At 39.7% G+C, this 19102-nt stretch overlaps 1 protein-coding gene across 2 annotated transcripts in view; it reads left to right on the top strand.

The window, feature by feature from the left end:
* Nucleotides 1-19102, top strand: part of LOC311259594 (protein kinase C-binding protein NELL1-like) — a 282733-nt gene that overhangs the window by 203937 nt on the left and 59694 nt on the right. For both annotated transcript variants that reach the window (XM_084356830.1, XM_084356829.1), the window contains one exon: nt 18210-18332. In XM_084356830.1, the coding sequence (XP_084212956.1) occupies nt 18210-18332 (123 nt within the window). The remainder of the gene's footprint in view (nt 1-18209; nt 18333-19102) is intronic.

Raw genomic sequence — 19102 nt, 5'->3', positions numbered from 1 at the left:
CTGCTCAGTCTAGGTTTATTTCTGTGGATCAAGCCATTTCCCGAACGTACAGTACAGTGACACCTGGCATAGCTGGTTGGCAATGTTTTTCCTCTGAAGAGGTTTAGAACAACATGTTTTCTCCAGAGTGACTACGATGTGCTTGGTTGCTGCTCAGTGTTTCTCCGGAGAAGTGTTCTTTAATTAGCTCACAGTTGGCAGCCACGCAGGAACAGGGATCCATAGACAATCAATCTATTTTGCAGCTTGTAAACTGTCCTGGCTGCTGACTGGGAGCCCGAGGAGCCCTCGCTACATCTGCTGGGAGAGATAAATCCTTTCTCTCTCCTTTTCCCTCTTCCTGCTTCCCCTCAGCTTCTTCTCAAGGGTTTAAGATCCTCAACATGAATGTGAAACAGAGTTAGCATTCACGGTGCAGCGAGGTGACGGCTCACATTTCACACAATGCTAACACGATTGCACGTTAGCTTTGTAATTGACACGTTGAGCTGAAATCTGTATTGTTTTTCTTCATTGTGTCTGGATCTGGAAAGGTTTTGTGCATTAAGCAGGACACACACAGACACAGTGGAATCCAGTTTCATGTTTCTCTGGTTTCTCATTCCATGAAGTGGTTAGCGAGGAGAAAGTTAACTCACCAAGTCCCCTCTGATCGCAGAGCAATTTTGGAGGCTGAAATCTGCTTTGGTGTGCAGAGTTGTGGAGCTTTAATCATTAATCTTAATAGAAGGTATGCGTTGATGGCACTATGTTCTGCAATATCACCTCCTCATAATAATCATCAATCCTCAAAGTATATCTGGTGGTCTGTAGATTTTGAGATGTGGCCAGATATTGAGTTTCCTGACAGATATATTCTGTTTGTAGGGATGGATAAGTAGCAGTACCCAGAACAGAGCCTGAGGGCATATACTCTAGATACTTGATCCTATTATAACCCTTAAACCCTCATCCCCTTTTGGGGTTGGTCCGCCTTAGTTAAAACAAATTGACTATTTTGATTATTTATACCCTTGCAATGGATTTTGTTGAAATGTTTTCGAGGGTATTTTTTGAGGGACTAAGGATAGAGGGTGTCATATGATGTACTGATTGTAAAGCCCATGATGAAAGTTGTGATTTGTGATGTGAGACTGTAAAAATGAAATTGACTTGACTTTACAGTGTTAGACTGACAGATTGCAGATAGAAATGGTGCCAGACTGCCAGCCGGCAACCCAATTGCCAGAATAAATGTTGGCAATGTACATTTCTGCAAACCACTGATATGTGGAAACTTTTTGTTTCTTGAGGTTCATTTTTCAATTTTGTGTTGTGACAATGCTGTGCTTATGCTCTGGTTAGGTTTAGGCAAAAAACAAAGCTGGAAATTGTCCTTAGGTCTCCCTAAAATTTCCAATGATGTAACACTTACAAATGTTGAAACCTAGCCTCGAAATTGTGGTCACTGGCTTGGCTGCCTTCTCGACTGTAACTCCACCACCGTCCCCTCCCCTTCCTGATATGGAAGTCATGTCATAAACATGTAATGTGAACATGATATGAGATTTATTGTAAAAATGTTAATATGGTTCATGTGGCCAACATATCAGTGGTTGCAGAAACATTAACTGCCAACATTTTATTCTGGCGGTTCAGCTGGAGCCGGACTGGATCGCCTGTCAGCTTTCATTTTTCAGTGAGAATTTGTGCCTGTTGCAGCCAAAATAGCACAATGAAATCAAGGTGTATAGGGATCTAAACTAACTGCAATAGTGTCATTACTTTATCACCATTACGTTGTGCAATCAACATTTTCTTCATAATGATATGTCAAAGCAAAAAAACTGATCTATTGTTAGTTTAAGTAAAGTTAGTGTTCATTTTCCTGAAAGCCTCCCTCACACTATATATTATATTATCAATAATGATTATAACTTATGCATTAATATGTTGTTTCGTTGTCGGTTGAGGTTGACTAGATCTTATCTTTTCTTAGATAATGGGTCTTTAAATGTATGACGATCCAGCACTTCAGAAAATTGATGGACTGTTTGGTATGTAAAATCTTAATCGTTAAGGTAAACAGCTCTCAGATAAATGTACTGTAATTGAAAGCTCGATATGCAGCTCTGCAATATGCAGGTTATGTACCTCAAAATTGCACATAAAACTCTTAGTCGCTCTGTTACACAACCCCTTGGAAATCGTTAACCCACATTACTTTTGAAAAAGCATCTGCTTGTTTGTGCACAAAAGCTCTTCACAATTTTAGAAGGCTTTTCCGTGTTCTTTTTTTTTTTTTTTTTCATGTGTATCACTCAGGGGGGAATGATCTTACAGTGACATCACGTACATGTCCTCAGTCAGCCGTAAGAAAGTCACCTGAACCGTAACAATCAAGCTGAAATGAGATAAAACCTAGAGACAGCAGGAGAAATGTGTTTGGTGACAGTCACTGATGAAAGTAATGTGTTTGTTCCTGTCTTTTCACTTCAGGCCAGTGCGTGTGAGCATACTGTATGTGTGTCTCTGTGGACTTCATCCACACAGAAACTTACATCACTGTAGGCAGCGCACGGTCTACAGATTTACCCTCAACATTACAATCTGAGCAGCTCCTTCCTCAGAGGAATAAAATGTCACCTCTTGCAGCTTTTACACGACATATCATGTATCACCTTTTGCATTGTACACTCTCAGCCTCAGCTCTCTCTGTCTCTCCTGCCTGGCGGTGGAGCCTGTCCTTCGTGTAGACAGCTCCCTGTAAACAATAGGAGGCTGCGGTAATTGTGGTTCCACTTGATTTCACCTCTATGGAAGCAGGCGAGCAGCTCTGGGGAAACGGGATGGACAGAGGGAAGACAAGAGGTGGCAGAAGTGTGAGTTTCTATACGTCGCCTTCTCAAAATGCCACAGGGCTGTCATCATATCCGTGTTTATGCAGTCCGCGTTTGTATTATCTTTGGTGCTGAGCACTCAACGCTGCTCTTTCCAGAGATCAGATGTCAATCAAAACACATGTTAATTAATAACAATAATTCAGGATACATTATGTAAGCACAAAATAAATAATAAACCTTTGGGGCTTCATCATGTCAGTGGATGTTGTGCTTAGTGGTGCATATTTCCAAACACATTTTCAATTTGCAAAAGCCAGTTGTCAAACAGTGAGCCGGGATCTTTCAGGTCCACTGGTGTTCTGGGGCCCTAGGGCACTCTGCTGCTTTGGCTGGTTGGTAATCCAGGATTTGACCTTCCTTTCAGGGAGTTTGAGGTGTTCGCCAAATGAAAACAGTGCTCATGCTAACAAACTTAGTGTTAATTTAAAAATGCATCACCCCGGGATACAAAATAATTGCGATTATTTTGACAGTTTTTGGGATGTTAATTTTAATCCGGATTCGTTGGAACAATAACTTTGTCATGGATGGGATTTTGTTTCAGTTATTTCCTGTTTTATTTGGTAACTTCTCTGCTCATGTTACCTGTGTTTTTCCTTACTCTTTGTCAATTTGTCTGTTTGCATCCGGGTGTCACCTCTGTGTTTTCTGTTTTCTCCCGATGTTGGTTAGTCTGCGTTTTTTCCTCCCCTGTGTTCCAGTTTTTGTTCCCCGCCACTTTCTGCTTGGTTCTTTGTATTCTTAGTTTTTTCTTGGATTCTCTTTTGGCCTTTGTTGTCTGCTAGCCATTTATTGCCTGCACTTAGATTTTTTGGATATCAGCTTTGTAAACAAAGCTCACTTTTTGTTTCTTATCCACCTACCACTGTGTCTGCCTTTGGTTCTGACATTTTTGCAACTGTAAGAATTACAATTTTCAATTTCACTGTAAAAACAAAAAAAAAGTCATGTTGGTGCAGCATTTGTTGGGGCCTATACCAAACATGGAAAAATGTTTTCTTACATCCAGAGAATAAGATTTGTTGGCCAGAGCATCTCTGCAGTACTACAGTAATTCATTATAACCCTGTTTTGTTACACTCGTTACCTTTATCAACACATTGCAGATTATGCAGCATTTTGCACTTGGACATTTTTTTCCTAATTTTTGCTGTGGAGTTTACAGATTAGCTTGCCCGCAAAATGCTTAAAACCCACTCAAATCATATGGAAAAATGTTGCTAAAACACATCTGATGTGATCAAGACTTTCCTGTAGATCAGTTTTCTTAAAAAAAACCCAGATCTTTGAGGAATGGAAAGGGTTTACTGGCTATTGGGTGAACAGAGGGACCCTATGTTAAAAAAAAAGAGATATTTAATTTTAATGGGGAAAAAAAGAGAATTATTGTTTAACAATGCTGAGCTGATACTGCAGTTTGCAAAAGCAAAGATGATTCCAGTCTTTATGGTGCAGTGCATGCAGAGCCAAAGTGATTTCCCCTGCGAAAGATCATTATGATCTCTGACTCCATGTGTTGGAGGATAATAGTTGTCTGCCATAGGTAATTGTGTAAATGGCTGTCCGACTCCCACTGTGTACTTATCCTATGATCTCTGGGTTTTAGAGCAATTGTTTCCTGCGTGAAGCAGGCACTGATAAGACCCATACTTACAGATTAAAAAATGGGGGGGGTTTAAGGTCCTTCTTTTGGCGGCGTCCTATAAATACACTCCAACATCTGGTTTCCCAGGCCTGGAGATAAAGTGTGGTGTAGCCGTTTTAAAATGAACTCCTCATCTATTAGAAGCTGCAGCCTCGCACAGCGTATGACTGGGTTAAGACATTGAAACTCCAGATTAAAGAGCTTTGTTATCCACCAAGCTGCAGCTTTAATACTCCTCTTAGTCAACTGAAGATTTTGGCATAGTCTATTATAAACATACTGGCATCGGCTGATTGTTAATGGATATACAAAAGAACAGTTTCATTATATGCATAGGTGAACTTTTACATATTGGTGTTCTTTATTCGTATGTTTTTGCGCCGGCGACAGCTGCGACCATCAGCATTATCTTTGCTGCTTGTCTGTCCGACCAATTCTTGTGAACATGACATCTCAGGAACAGAAGGGGACATTGTGACCATATTTCACAATTGGTTGGATACTTAATCGGTGGCACAAATTTTGATGCTCACCTTGAAACTGTGCTGATGGTTGAGATCTGCAGGGCTGCAGCTTCTGAATCCACAAATTCATTGGTTTTGCCAATTTTGAGCATCAGGTGATTGTTGTTGCACCATGTGTCTCTCAGTGAAGACGGCATGTTTCTAACTCATATTCTGTATGTCAATATAGTGATAACTTCCATTTTGACAAAAAAATACTCTTTTATTAAATTCCCTCATAGGCTTCACTACATATATTATATGAGTAGTGCAAAGACATGGATGTAAACTGTGACCTGACTGGTTGGTCGAGGCACACGACTGCAGGCTGGTATTTCTTAAATTCAAATGAAATATTTGGATTTCTTCTTGTTAATCATGATGAGTTTAAGTGAGCTATTTTAATTTTACTATATACCACTTTTGATTTGATTTGATTTAATTTAATTTAATTTAATTTACTTTAATATGATTTGATTTGATTTGATTATTTGATTTGATTTGATTTGATTTAAGATTAAGGAAATATAAGCTATCAAAAAATGATCTCAAAACACAGCCAACCAGAGATTCCTTACCACCATCCTTTATTCATAACAACCATTACTGATGGTAAAGTTAATTGTTCAACTCTATCCTGCCCCTGTGTATGGGTTGCTGGGGCTCAGGAGTAAGAGCAGGTCATCCACTAATTCGAAGGTCGATGGTTCAAACCCCGTTTCCCCCTGCTGCCCGTCGAAGTATCCTCGGCCAAGATGCTGAACTCCAAGTTGCTCCTGGTGAGCAGGTCAGCACTTTACATGGCAGCCTCTGCCATCAGTGTCCATAATCTTTGTCGCACCTCTGTGGAGGTATCATGGATTTTAATGTTGTGTTAATGTTTGTGTAAAAAAGATAAAACTGATTGGATTTGTTTTGCTAGCAGGTAAACATCAATATTTATTTAAAAATCAATCAGGCTATAATCAATATCATTATATTGTCCACCTGTGACTCCTTTCCCTTGAGTTGACATAAGCCTGGTGGTGGTATTTTAACCATATTGATTGAATTGAGAGCTTTCTGTTGACTAATCATTTATTCAGACAGCAGCTACATCACCTGCTGCTGCATTTGATCCTGTAGTGTATATTTGTTTTCTATGCTCATCTGCACTGATCGATATTTGACTTTTTATTTTTTTATCAACCTGCTGTTCATTGACAATATGCTCGAGCTCGGCTGTATGACTGACCAAAAGAAGTTGCCACTAATTTCATGCATCAGTTGCTACATATATTCTCCAAAATCCAAAAAGGATCCCCCCCACCCCCCTGACACACTATATGTTTAATGAAAATTTGATCAAATCCAACTCCAATTATACATGTAATGAATGTGGAGCTCAGGTGTGACGAGCTGGGAAACCTTGGCAACCCTCCCTGTGTACATTAACTCTTCAAAAATGAGGGTCACGCTGGCAGGTTGGCTCGGCACCAGCCAATTTTATAAGCCCATCAAACACAGTTTGGGAAGGAGTCAGATAAGTTTTCCTTAGTCCTCACTTTCATCCCTGTGTAATTGGCTGTAGGAGCTGCTGTTTATTTTTAGCCTCCCCATAAAGGTTTGATGTAAGGAGTGTTTCTTCCTGTTCGAGCATCCAGAGTGATGTCTGTCCTCACGTCACAATGCTTTTCTGTAACCTCCGCCTCTTCTTCTTTGATGCATTATCTTCCTGTTCCCCCGGCTGAATACACATGTGGAATAATGATGCACTGTGGGTATGGGATGGATGTTTACTGACAGAGCACATTAACGCAACATGCTTTCATTAATATGAATTGCAGCCTAAGCATCTTTATTGCAGAGAGCTGTATATTTCGCCCGGAAGTAAATTCCTTACATTAGTTGTCAGGCTCCGTGCTGCAGCTACACACAGAGAGGATACGGACGAGGTGGTCAGGACACTATAAAACAAACCGGACGCTAATGCCTCTAAAGCAGCGGCTGTTATTCAAGATGAACATATCTGCAGCATAATGAGAAGCACTTGTGTTTTAAAGTGCAGGGTCTTTAGTGCTTCATGTAAATAATATCACGTGACTGTTAACACACACACTCCCAGCAGCAGTGCAGATTTCTCTTCTCATGTCTCCTGCTTCCTTACCCCAGTTAATTGCGACGTGTGCACATTGATATTGTATGCATGTAAAACTTGGAGTTGAGAAAAAGTAAAGAAATTCTGTACAGTCACTCCTTGTTCAGATGGTATCTGAGTATCGTCATCATCAAGTATCGTGTATCATCATCCAGAAATGTCCCTTTAGGTACACTCTCATCCATCTTATCAGAGTTTCCAGATGTACGTAGAGGGCAGCGGTTTTCAGAAATAAAGCTCCAAAACCAATACAACAGCTTGTAAGCGTCTCACTGGTGAACATATTGATATAGCATTAGTATTACAACATAATCTGGTTAGGTTTAGGCCCAAAAACCACTCGGTTATGGGTCGGAAAACATCAAGGTTTGACTTAAAATACCTATTTTGGTCAATGCAAACACAGCTAGAAATGCCTGGGAGTCTTCCAAAAAAGAAAAAAACAGAAATTTTAGAAATATTCCAAGTCTCAATAAAAAATCACATTTCTGTTGCCACAAACACGCCTGGAGATGGTCCGACTTCCTGTGAAAAATATCCGGTTTTGGTTCCCGAAATCATGGCTGGAAATAGCCCCAGGTCTCCTTAAAAATGTCCAGTGGTGTCATGCTTGCAAATGCCGATGTCTCTCTGTCTCATGCAAACTTTGAGGTACCTGTGATTTGCAGAAACTGACATAAACTACACTGTAAACATATCAGATGAGAGGATAGAGAGGCACATCTGCATCATAAAAGTTCTGATAAATGAGCAGCCTTGCATAGTCACAACACATAAACACATGAAAAGGCCCTTGTTCTTTACACTGACCTATTCAAGAAGCCTTTTAACCCAGTTTAGTCTTTATACTCTTCTTTGTGAGCACACATGCATGCAGAATGTAAAAGTAGCTGTGTAAGATGGAATCGATCCAGTGGCGGGTCAACCTCTTCGACTGCAAATTGATTGGTGCAGGAAAATCAGAAGTTTGTTCTATCTAATTTTATGGAAATCCATGTCCTCCAGGCTAAATGCTATGACAGGCAATCAATGTATTTCTCTCCTTGACACAGGACCGATCCCTGCTGAGTTCACATCATGTCAAGGTGAGCGGCAAGGCTGAGGCAGGAAGTGAGCATGATGACTTTGAGTTTTAAAAAAAAAAAAGGAGGGAAAAAAACGCTTGAAAAATCCTGCCGTGCTCTATTCTTTTTTATGGGCTTGTCACTGGTCATTAAATTTCACATTACTGAAGTGTTCTGCTTGACATTATTGAATGAGACGACGGTAGGAGCTTAAGAGATGAGGACATGTTTTAGAAATTTATTATGTAAAGTAAAAGTGAATCATGAGGTGTTGGTTTTAGCCATAGATCCTTTAATCTCCTCATTTTTGTTTTAGAGACCAAAAAAGGTTTCGAGCGCTGAAAAAGGAAGAGAAGACAGATGAAATCTGAGAAAAGAAATGTCAGCAGAAGTTGTTTCTCTGACAGAAACAACCCTGGCTTCAGTTAGATCCTCTTAACATGAAAAACATACTGTAATGTGAATTGACATTGCTCATTCCAGTTTGAGTCAAACATGTGTAATCAGAGAGTAAAAGTAAAAGAAAACCAAAATACCAAAAGTATAAATAGGCATCAAACAAAAAAGGGTCTAAAAAGCTAAAATGTGTTATGTGGAGTATTTACTGGAAGAAAGAGAGATTGGTAGTGTGGAGAAAAAGCCTTTAATGGCTATTGACAGAGGTCTTTTCCTTGTTTACAATGGCTTTTGTCAAAACTGGTGAAACTGACGGCTGGTTGGCCAGATAGCACCAGAACTAGAGCTCATTCGGTATTAACAAGTAAAGTATATGTGTGGGAAACACTGCTATGCATTTAATAAGCTACACATGTGAGGAAACAGTGTAGGTTTAAGGTGCCCTGCCAGCGACTCTTATGCTCACTGGGGGCGACCAGATGCCGCTGGCACGGGGTTGGTGACCCCTGTGTTAGGTTATACTGTAATAATCGCTGTAATTAAGATTATTTACTTGTCCAACAAAAATAAACTACTGTCATGTCACTCCAAAGGTCTTTGGGCTGTTTCAGAGGTTTAGGGACACACTCATGTCACTCAGCAATCATTTCTGGACAGCTATGTCTTTTCTTTGGTGAAAAAAAAAATTGTCTTGGTCGTTGTTACTCTTTGTTAAACTTTCTGGTAAAGTAATGACTTTTTTTTTGAACGTACAGGGTGTTATCTGTACTTGAGACATTACAGATAAAGTATGAAGCAAGCTTTACACCCTTATGTGCCTAAACTGCCTTGTCTTATCGTCTCATCCTCGGCATGGAGACCAGTTCTCTTACATCACTGTCGGACCAATTTCCTGCTAACTTTACAACAGTAGCATAGCTCCCATACTGTGTTCGCACAAGTCTCTCTTCAAAAACAAATCTACTCCTTCACAGTGATTAAAGTGCGGTCTTTAAATGCCTCTGTTTTAAGCTTGTCATGACATGATTGGTTTGTACGTTAATTGGAAGAATGGTTTTTAAAGAAAACATTTTAAAAAGAAATTAAAAGAAGCTAACGTTGAATATTTGTTTGATTTGTCCGAGCACCAATTAGATTCAGTTTAAAGTCATGGAAGACCAGTAAATGGTTGAGCCATGCACAACCTGTAAAGTTAATGTTTCTTGGTACAATTCAAACAGCAAAATGATCCCATTAAAACATATAAAATTGGAATTTATGGAAGATAGTGCTTGTTTTACAGGAGCTAAAAACAACTCATGCGTCTGGCTCGAAAGTTGCTAATAACTTGGTCTTCCAAACCCGCTGGCAGTTAATTACATGGTCCTTAAATTTTCTGATTCAGTGAGGTCTCCCAACATTAGAAGCAAAACCCCTGCTGTGTCTGATAATAAGCCTTAATCATATCCTGAGTGAGATGTAAACAAAGAGAATTTGGTCTTTTTATACTAATTACAGCCCAATCTTTTTTTTTTTTTTAGTAATTATTATCTCTTATGACAAGCACGCTCAAACATTTTGATACACTCAACAAAATCAAATAAATTATTAGTATTATCCTTCACACTTCACAGATTACATTGAATTTCACACTGTGTCAGAGCTGTTTAAGCCAGACCATTAATAGATTTACATTTCAATACATATTTGAGGCATTAAGCTTCTGTCTTATCCAGTGTGACAACAATAGTACAGGAAGCTTAAATTATAAGATTCTTAGCATGACGGGCAAGTAGAAGTGAAGAGACATAAATCACTGACATAAGTGTAAATGAAAAACAGAGAATGTTTGGTAAAGATGTAGTGAATACTGCAGAACAGGCTGTCATTGCCCTTCCAAAAACGATTCAGATGAGCATTTTCTCATTGGGCAAAAACTATAATAAATGGTTGTGGATTCACTTGAGAATTTTAGAGATGGATAGATTAGGTTTATTTAGGTTTAGGTGGCTAAAAGTAGCTGGTTTGGGACAGATTGTCGTCACGGTAAAAGGAAAATGAGATCAAGGAAAATTGTAGTTTCTTTCTGACAGAAATGAGACAATCTGAAAGATGTCACCTGTTTCTGACACTGTTGAAAAACTGCTTGTTATCGTCTTTCAGTCTTCCGTTGTGATATCAGACAATCAAGTAAATGCATGATTGAATTTTGTTCTTTGCAAATGTTCTTAATGAGGCTGTGAGCAAAATCTCTCATTACATACTCCCTGACTGTGGTGGAAGAAGTACTCAGAGCCTTTGCTTAAGTTAAAGTACCAACACCACAATATGAAAATACTCCATTGCAAGAAAATGTCCTTCATTCAAAATGCTACTGAAGTAAAAGTACAGAGTGCTCTCAAAGTTTCAAAAAGTCAAAGCACAAAAATGGATCCTGTGACTGATATATTATTGCCATGATACTGACGAAAAGCATTTTACTGTTGTAGCTGGTGAAGATGGAGCTAGTTTTCACTACTTTATCTACAGTAAGAAGTCTTGCTCGGGCCTTCTTCATGGGTCATGTGATAAATCTGAGGGGTCGCGAAGTCTTGAGATGATTAACGAAGAGGAAAGGAAATAATGTTCATTCATTCAAGATTCTGCAAATCTTCATTCATTTTTTGGACTCAAATTGTCATCATTATTTCTGAAATATTGGATAATTTGACCTCTTTGGGCATCAGACAGTTACTTAAATGAAAACAAATAAGTTTAGATAGGAAGACATTTGAAAGTTGAACAAGGGCCGTATTACTAGGCAATAACTACACAATGCCAGGGGATACAAGTCAAAAAGACTTGAAAACACTGTTTCAATCTTTAAAAATGTGCTGTATTTAATAAGCTGCCATGCTGTTTTCAGTAAAAATCTTTATTTTAGAAGTAGAATCATATAAGAAAATGGAAATATTCAAATAAAGTACAAGTACCTCAAAATTGTAGTGTAGTACTTTGGTAAATGTTCTTAGTTACTTTCCAACTCTTCTTCCTCACTTGTTGTTTCAGTGTTTAATTCAGACAAAACATGAAGTGAATTTTGCAAACAGTGTGAATAAAAGAGAATGTGAAGAGTTGACACAAATTATTGGCCCCAGGCGCTGCAAATGGAGGCAACTAGTAAGTAAAGCTGAGCACTGAAAATGTTTCAGCTTGAGTGGAAAATTAACATTCATCCCGAGGCTTTATGACACCATTCCACAGAAAATAAAAAGGCGAAAGGAGAGAAGCTGGAAAAAAAACAAAAACAACAAAGAACTTAAATTTCCTGCCGTTTTAAGGTGTCAGAAAATAAGCCATGCAAATAAAGGAAATAAAGCAAAGCAAATAACAATTATCTGTTTAATCTGAAGCACCTTGCACGGTCATACTGTACATTTCTGCACTGTTTGAGCCAAACAATGTAGTGAAGAAAATGTGCACTGCTTTTGCTAAAAATCCCATCATGCACTTTTTGTGTAAATTACTTCTATGTCAGTAAAAATGCTTCATACGTGTCCAAACGATCCATTTCAAACAAACCCTGTAAGGAGCAGTACATGACCGAACAAGGGGGACACAGCTCCAGTTCTGACCTGCCCTGATTGGTGAGAAGCATATTGTTGACCCAGTGATTCTGTGAAATGGGAAATAACCACAGTCCTCCCTCTGACCCTCCTATTACCATGTTTTCTCCACCCTGTTGACAGTGCAGAAACCATAGTGAGTGTGACGGCCGCTGTCCGTCGTCCTGATGATCAGTCATTACGCATCATTAGCCCGGCGCTTCGGGGGGTCACCTCAACATGTCCAGGCCTGACACCGCATCACTCTGTTATAACCACTAATTAGACCAAGCCTGACAGAGATGGGCAGCATGCTCACACAAGGCTGTTGTTATCTCCTGGAGAATCACTGAGCTTAATACTGTCAATGTAATAACTTTCCGGTGACACGATCATTCATCGCTGTGTTAGCTTATTGTATTGCAGAAAGAAATAAACCCCCTTTGGAAACTGTTAAATCGTATTAATCTCTGATGGTTTATATGTCCCATTAATTATTCCGTGGGAGCTGTTATTTGTTTTTCATTCCATGCACCGAACAACAGCTATTACAGCTGATTTTTGAAGCTGGTGGAGGTGCATTAAAATGCAGTCCCTCTCTTAGCCAGTGGGTGTTGGCGAAGTCCATGAAATGTGATATTAAAGCTGCGTTGAGCACTACTATTGAAATAAACATTTAATCAAATGACTCACAATGTCAAACAGCCTCGAGCTCAATCCAGATAATAATAAACTTCACCCATGGACTCGAAGGGCACAGCAGCTGCAGTGTTTAAAAATACATTAGTCTGATATGACTTCTTATACAATCAATAGCAGAACAGAGAGCAGTGCAGCCCGCAAACAAATGCTCTTTACATATATATTGATTTAAGTTGCATATTGATTGAAAAATTCGACTTGGTCTTGCACCGCTTTACTTGTCCAGAGTGTTTTTAATGTATTACCCAGGAAGGCCCCGCAGGTGCTGTGGCAGGAGTCTTGCAGTCATTCTGAAGAGGAGGACAAAAAGCTTTGGTGGGGCAGCTTTTATGCATTGAGTTGTTGGAATAATCTTCCAAGGCTTTGGCCGTTAAAGGGTAATTCCACCAATTTTACACATCAAAGTGTCTTTACAGGTCTTGGGGAGTACAACTGTATATGTGAAAAAGTAGTATAACGCCTTTTGTGGCTCCAGAAAAAGCTGCATGTAAGCTGATGAATTGCCTGCAGTGTGGTCCCTCAGTGGATACATTGCATTGTGGGTAATGTAGGTATCAGGCTTTGAAAACCATTCTACACTTCTACTGTACCACCGACTGTGGAACTTCTGTGTTGTGCTGGAAGCCGTTCGCTACTTTATGTTAGAGGACCCCATTTTCATGCTGACGTTAGCTACTGTTGCTCTCTGTTAGCGGAGCGGAGAGAGGCACTGAGACGAGGCACTCGAGGAGAAGTCACATTATTTGGACTGTAGCGAAAGTCCCTCACAAAGAAATCCACATTCTGGTAGCGTTATACAACTTAAACAAATCACCCACAGGCTAGTATAGGTGATCGAGAGAGACGGGGAAGGTCTAATTTTTCACGTCACATTACAATCTGTGTACATATGGCCAATAAACAATGCATTTGTCTTGTGTTGGTCGAGTGGAAACTTCACTTCTATCTTCGTAGTCTTACTTGTCAGTAACTGTCAAAGTTTATAAAGTCATGGATAGCAACATTCCTTGCAAGTTAATAAGTTTATTTTTTTATCTACTGTGCTGACATAGTCAAAAAAACAAAACAAAAAAACCCATATGATTAGACACATCTTGCTCCAAGTTTGAATTTTCTTTCCTTGTATCTATTTCAAACATTCATGAAAACCCTGAACTGTCAGGGCACTTATTGCACTGGTCATTGTCATTAAAAAAGGGCCCCCAAGTGTGTTTTAGGACGGATTTATTGCTTGTTCAGCTTGGCAGTTTCTCACTTATACTCATTATCCCTAAATTCCGCCTCTGCATCTGTCTGTTTATACTTCAAACTCTGTAATTTCAAATTGGCCAGCAGACATTAAACCGCATATATAAGCAGCAGTGGCCGTCAGTGTTTTGGTTTCTGTTGCTCCCCTCTCTCAAAGCCATTACCACACTGAATATTTCATCATGTAACTCTTCCTCTATTACTCTACCATTAATGCAGCCTACTTTTTATATCCCCTCACATAAACTTGCACATCCAACCAGCACTGTTGACATTCACCTCCATTTTATAGTTCAACGGGGGGAGGAAATCCTTGGGAAGAGAAAAGCTAAATAATTTCTCTTAGCTGCTCCAGGGCTTCATGAGCACCGCTCATTAATTAAGGGGAATGTATTAGTCATGACTCCCACCAAAGCCGTTGCATATTCATGAGGAGTGTGTTTTAGTGAGTGTGTACCTTGTGAGTGGAGGCCGCCTCGGGCCAGGTCTTGACTGGCATTTAAAGACACAGCACATGGTTTGATGTAAAAAGATACTGCAGCTGTGCAGCTCTGTCATAAATCCCCACCACAGCATCATTAAGGGCTGCTTTTTTAATGTATTGTTTATAATCATCCAGAATCATGTTAGATTCTAATTGAAGTTTCATTAACTGCGGCTTAATCAGTTTGATAAGCTCAGCAGCAGGACTTGAATCAATAAACACGTTGCCAAAAATCAATTAATCCCATATTTATGAGCAGCAGAGAGATCCATGATTATTATTTCATGATGTTATAATTATGTTAATTTTCAAACCTGTTTGAAATCAGATTCCTTTTTCTCTAGTAGCACGTTGCAACTTAAGCAGAGTTGCCGTGGCCTCAGGTCAACTCCTGAGCAGCCTCATTAGGAGCTTTCAGTGGTGGGCTCATTAGTGGAACATGTAGCGTGTCATGTGTGACATGTTGATTCTGGTGGGATTAACTTGCTGAAGCAGGCGGAGGCAGTGCTGAAAACTGTGGACTTTAGAAACAAGATCTGACAGAAATTAGTCATTGTTTGTTGTTTTATTATTGAAGACATTACAAACTGTCAATCAGACACTTATAAATCATAAATGTTACAAGAATATACATCTCTCTATATATAAATATGAATATTCTTATTGCAAAAACATGTCCATCATCTCAGGAAGGGAGATGAAGTATTTGCCTTTTTCGTGGAAGACATTTTGACATGTAGAAGTAGGAAAAACACAATGAATGCAACAAGCTCTCACTCCCAACTTTTCAAATATTGCAGCTTGGTCAGTAAAACAGTTGTCAGGTTAGACTTTCATAATAAAGCTTAAAAAATAAGGAAAACTAGTAGCTGCTGGTTTAGCAGCTAAAACTACTTCGTTGGGTTCAGGCATCAAAACTGCTTTTAAGTTTTTCGTTTTGCTTTCAGGAAAACAGAAACTTTGGGTTCTTATAACTACATTCAGTCACTTTACTCACATAACTCACATTATGTAACATAACTTGAAAGCAAATCAATTTTGGCATTGGTCACAGATGGGAGGCAAAACCAGGTCTGCTGGGGGAAAGTTCTGTTTATAAACCATCCAACTACCATGTCCCACCAAGGCTGGGACTTAAATAAGCGAGTTATAAATGTGCTTATTACTGCACTTCAAGAAATGATGTTAGATAGTATATACAGTGTCCAATTTAAAGTCTAATGTAGCATAATCTTTTATCTTCTATCCACGCATATCCTGGTGATGCTCCAAACCCTGTTTATTTGGCCATATGTTGACAAAACTGTGACTTTTTGGGACATACTGAGTGGTTCAAGAGTAGTTTATGCTACAGATTCAGTTTTCTGTGGACTATGAAATATGGATCACTGCTGTAATGTGTCGAAACTCCAAGCCACAAACTTTTCCGAGCCACCTCCCTAGCTGCAGGTGTTAAGTTTTTGATACTCCTTAAAAATTCTCAGCAGAAGCAGCCAACCATGAATGTTTGAGTAAAGTCGAGAATATTTAGCAAACATCTGGAAAGCAAAGTTAAAAGTTTTGCTCTGCAGCTACAAGTGCAAACTCCTGACTTACACTATCAAAGCAGTGAGATGGAATTACTGTTGGTAGAAGGTCTCTTAGTGGTGGTTAATCATGCACCGCCTGCAGCACTAAACCCACCTGTTATTCCCTCTGGCCTTGAGCTAACAGCAACCATATAAAAATCAAGAGAGCAGTTCATGAGACCCAGCAGAATATAAAACACTGACCCTGAGCATGTAGCATACATACAGCGCTGTATAGCATATAGCCATGTTATTAGTGAGTCAGCGTTTCATTAATGAAACAACTCGAGCCATATTTTCACACTGCCGACCTTGCACTGTTTTCGTTAATAAAACAGTCTCAAGTTTTATGGTCTTAGAATTTATTCAGCCCATGAAGGACAATGTTCAATTCAAGGATCAGGAGAGAAATGCCAAAATTGCACTTGCACAGTTTTGACAGTCCAACTCTCTGTTGTCAGCTGTAAATAAATCAGCTGATGCAGCTTTTCTACAGTGTGATTGGTCCAGTTTGTTGCATTGTTTGGATGAGTTATCCTGCTTTGATTATATTCTCTCCAGCCCAGTCACCAGGTTAAAATGTTGACAGTTGAAGTTTCTGCAAGGCACTGATACGTTCACATTTGTAAGTGTCATTGGCCACATACCATATTGACATTTCTTCAAAACATGTCATGTCATGTTCACATGACTGTCATGTCAGGAGGTGGAGGGGATGATGGTGGAGTTACATGCGAGAAGGCTGGCAAGCCAGTGTCTGCAAGACTGCGTATCGACATAGATTTGAAGGAGGCCGTGGGACAATTTCCAGTCTTGTTTGTCGCAACAAAAAACTGATATAACAGTCGGTAACTATGTGGTTACCTGACTGGATCATGAGCACAGCATTGTCATAACAAAAAACAACATAAAAGTATACTTTTAAATTTAAGTTGTACAAGCTAAAATGTTTTAACAACTTTAAATTATTAGTCACCTTTACTTGGTCAGCCAGTGTACATTGTCAGCTTTTATTCTGGCAATTGGGTTGATGCGCTCTAATATTTGTATTCACATTTTTAGTCGCTAGAAGCAACAGAAACCATCCCTTCCTGTCAGTAATAGTAAGTGATGAAGAGCAGGTTTGTTGTATATGTATTTGCTGGCTGGGGGGCTGAAAATGAGATGATGTTCAGCTTTGCTCATGTTGTCCTCACAATCAAAAGTCTCTGCTGAAACTGGAGACTTTTAGGAGAAAACACAAACAGCCCATGATGACCAATCACAGTTCTATGGTCCATAGCTTTCAGTGGGACTTGGAGTCCATATTTAGCCATTTTTACTGATATTACATCAGGGCACTGGGAAATATGGAGACATTTTAAAGGTGCAATATGAAAGAAATTGTTGAAACATTCAATTGTTTTGAGTCTGAGCTCAACAGGTGGCCAATTCTTATATATTGCACCTTTAAGCAGCCATTTTCTATTAGCTGATGTCAACTTTCTGGAGATGGTGGTCTGAAACGTTCCAGGGTGCTCAACTTGTTTACATGATTTTGTGAAAGTTAAGTCCTGATATACTTCTTAAATGTTGTCTCTCTAGTCACCAGTATCTAAGCCAGCATCATTAGGCTAATTGATGCTGTTACTTAGCAATCAGTCAGCACACCTGGCGTGTACCAGCTGTTGCTCCAAAGACCTCTACCACCTGATGTTGGTTTTAAAGTAAAACTGGGCTATAAAAAGCACTTGTGCCTTTGCCGTGGTTTGAAGTAACCTTCATGTTACAGAAGCAGAACTGGTGTTGGAGGTAGAAAGCTGGCTGTTGACAGAAGAGAAGCTCAGCTGTGGCCTCATATTGTCAGCCAACTAGCTTGTTGACTGTCCACTCATCAGTGGAATTTCCACAAATTTTCCGGCTGCTAAGCTGAAAAAATAAAATGAGCCATTTTTTTTCAATCCCCTCCCCATCCTTCACACAAACAACACACGCACAGATTCTGACTCTGGAGTCTCTCTCTCTATCTCTCCCCCAGAGCATGACGAGTGCGCCAGTGGCCAGAATTTGTGTGATGAGAATGCCATCTGCACCAACACCATCAGAGGACACCTGTGTACCTGCAAGCCGGGCTACGTGGGAAACGGCACCATCTGCAGAGGTAAGTTCCTGCCCTGGAACAGCCCTCCAGACACACAAACACAAACGCCCACTGATACAGACTCAAACCTTCCTCCACGTTCTTTGATGGTGGCTGAACCTCTGCTCCGTAACATCATTGCCGGTCTGGTTCACTTCTCCTTCACATCACCTAACCAGGCCGCAGCTGCCACGGAGATGATGAAAATTGATTCTGGACCAGTTTCAGCCTGTTTTTCCACATGTGTGCCTCCTCTCCCTCACTGCTCACCCTGCCCTCTGTTGACCTGTCGCCCTGCCCATGGCACCTCGCCTGGTCGGCCCTACATTATCATATGGATGGATGGAGGGAGGGAGGAAGGTGGAAATGAGAGATGTTTCGGTGTAGTTTGTGTGCTTGTGTGTTGTCTATACAGTTAAACAATACACAAAAATGATAAAAGCCTCCGTTCAGCCTGCGGCATAGACTTTTTAAGATAAGATAAGATAAAATAAGATAAGAAGGAAATCATTGTGCCACACACTGGGCTCAGTTTAAGGCAATAAGAGCAGTAAATGTTGGTGAAATATACAAAATATATAAAATATGACATGTTTAAGGAGTAAATGCAAAAACTAGTGCCTTATAGAATACCAACAGAAGTGAGATACGTTAAGTACAAGAGTAATTAACTCACATTAAAGAAATGTAGTATCTAGACGAAAGTGTCATGTTTAATATTGCAATGCTACCTAACATAAAAACAACTGTAGGCTAAAGCAATTTGAACCTTTTGTTCATCCATTATTCTT

This window comes from Pagrus pagrus (genome assembly GCF_965226575.1).
Source record: "Pagrus pagrus genome assembly, chromosome: 1".
NCBI classification, from domain to species: domain Eukaryota; kingdom Metazoa; phylum Chordata; class Actinopteri; order Spariformes; family Sparidae; genus Pagrus; species Pagrus pagrus.
This window is presented reverse-complemented; position numbering and strand designations above follow the sequence as displayed.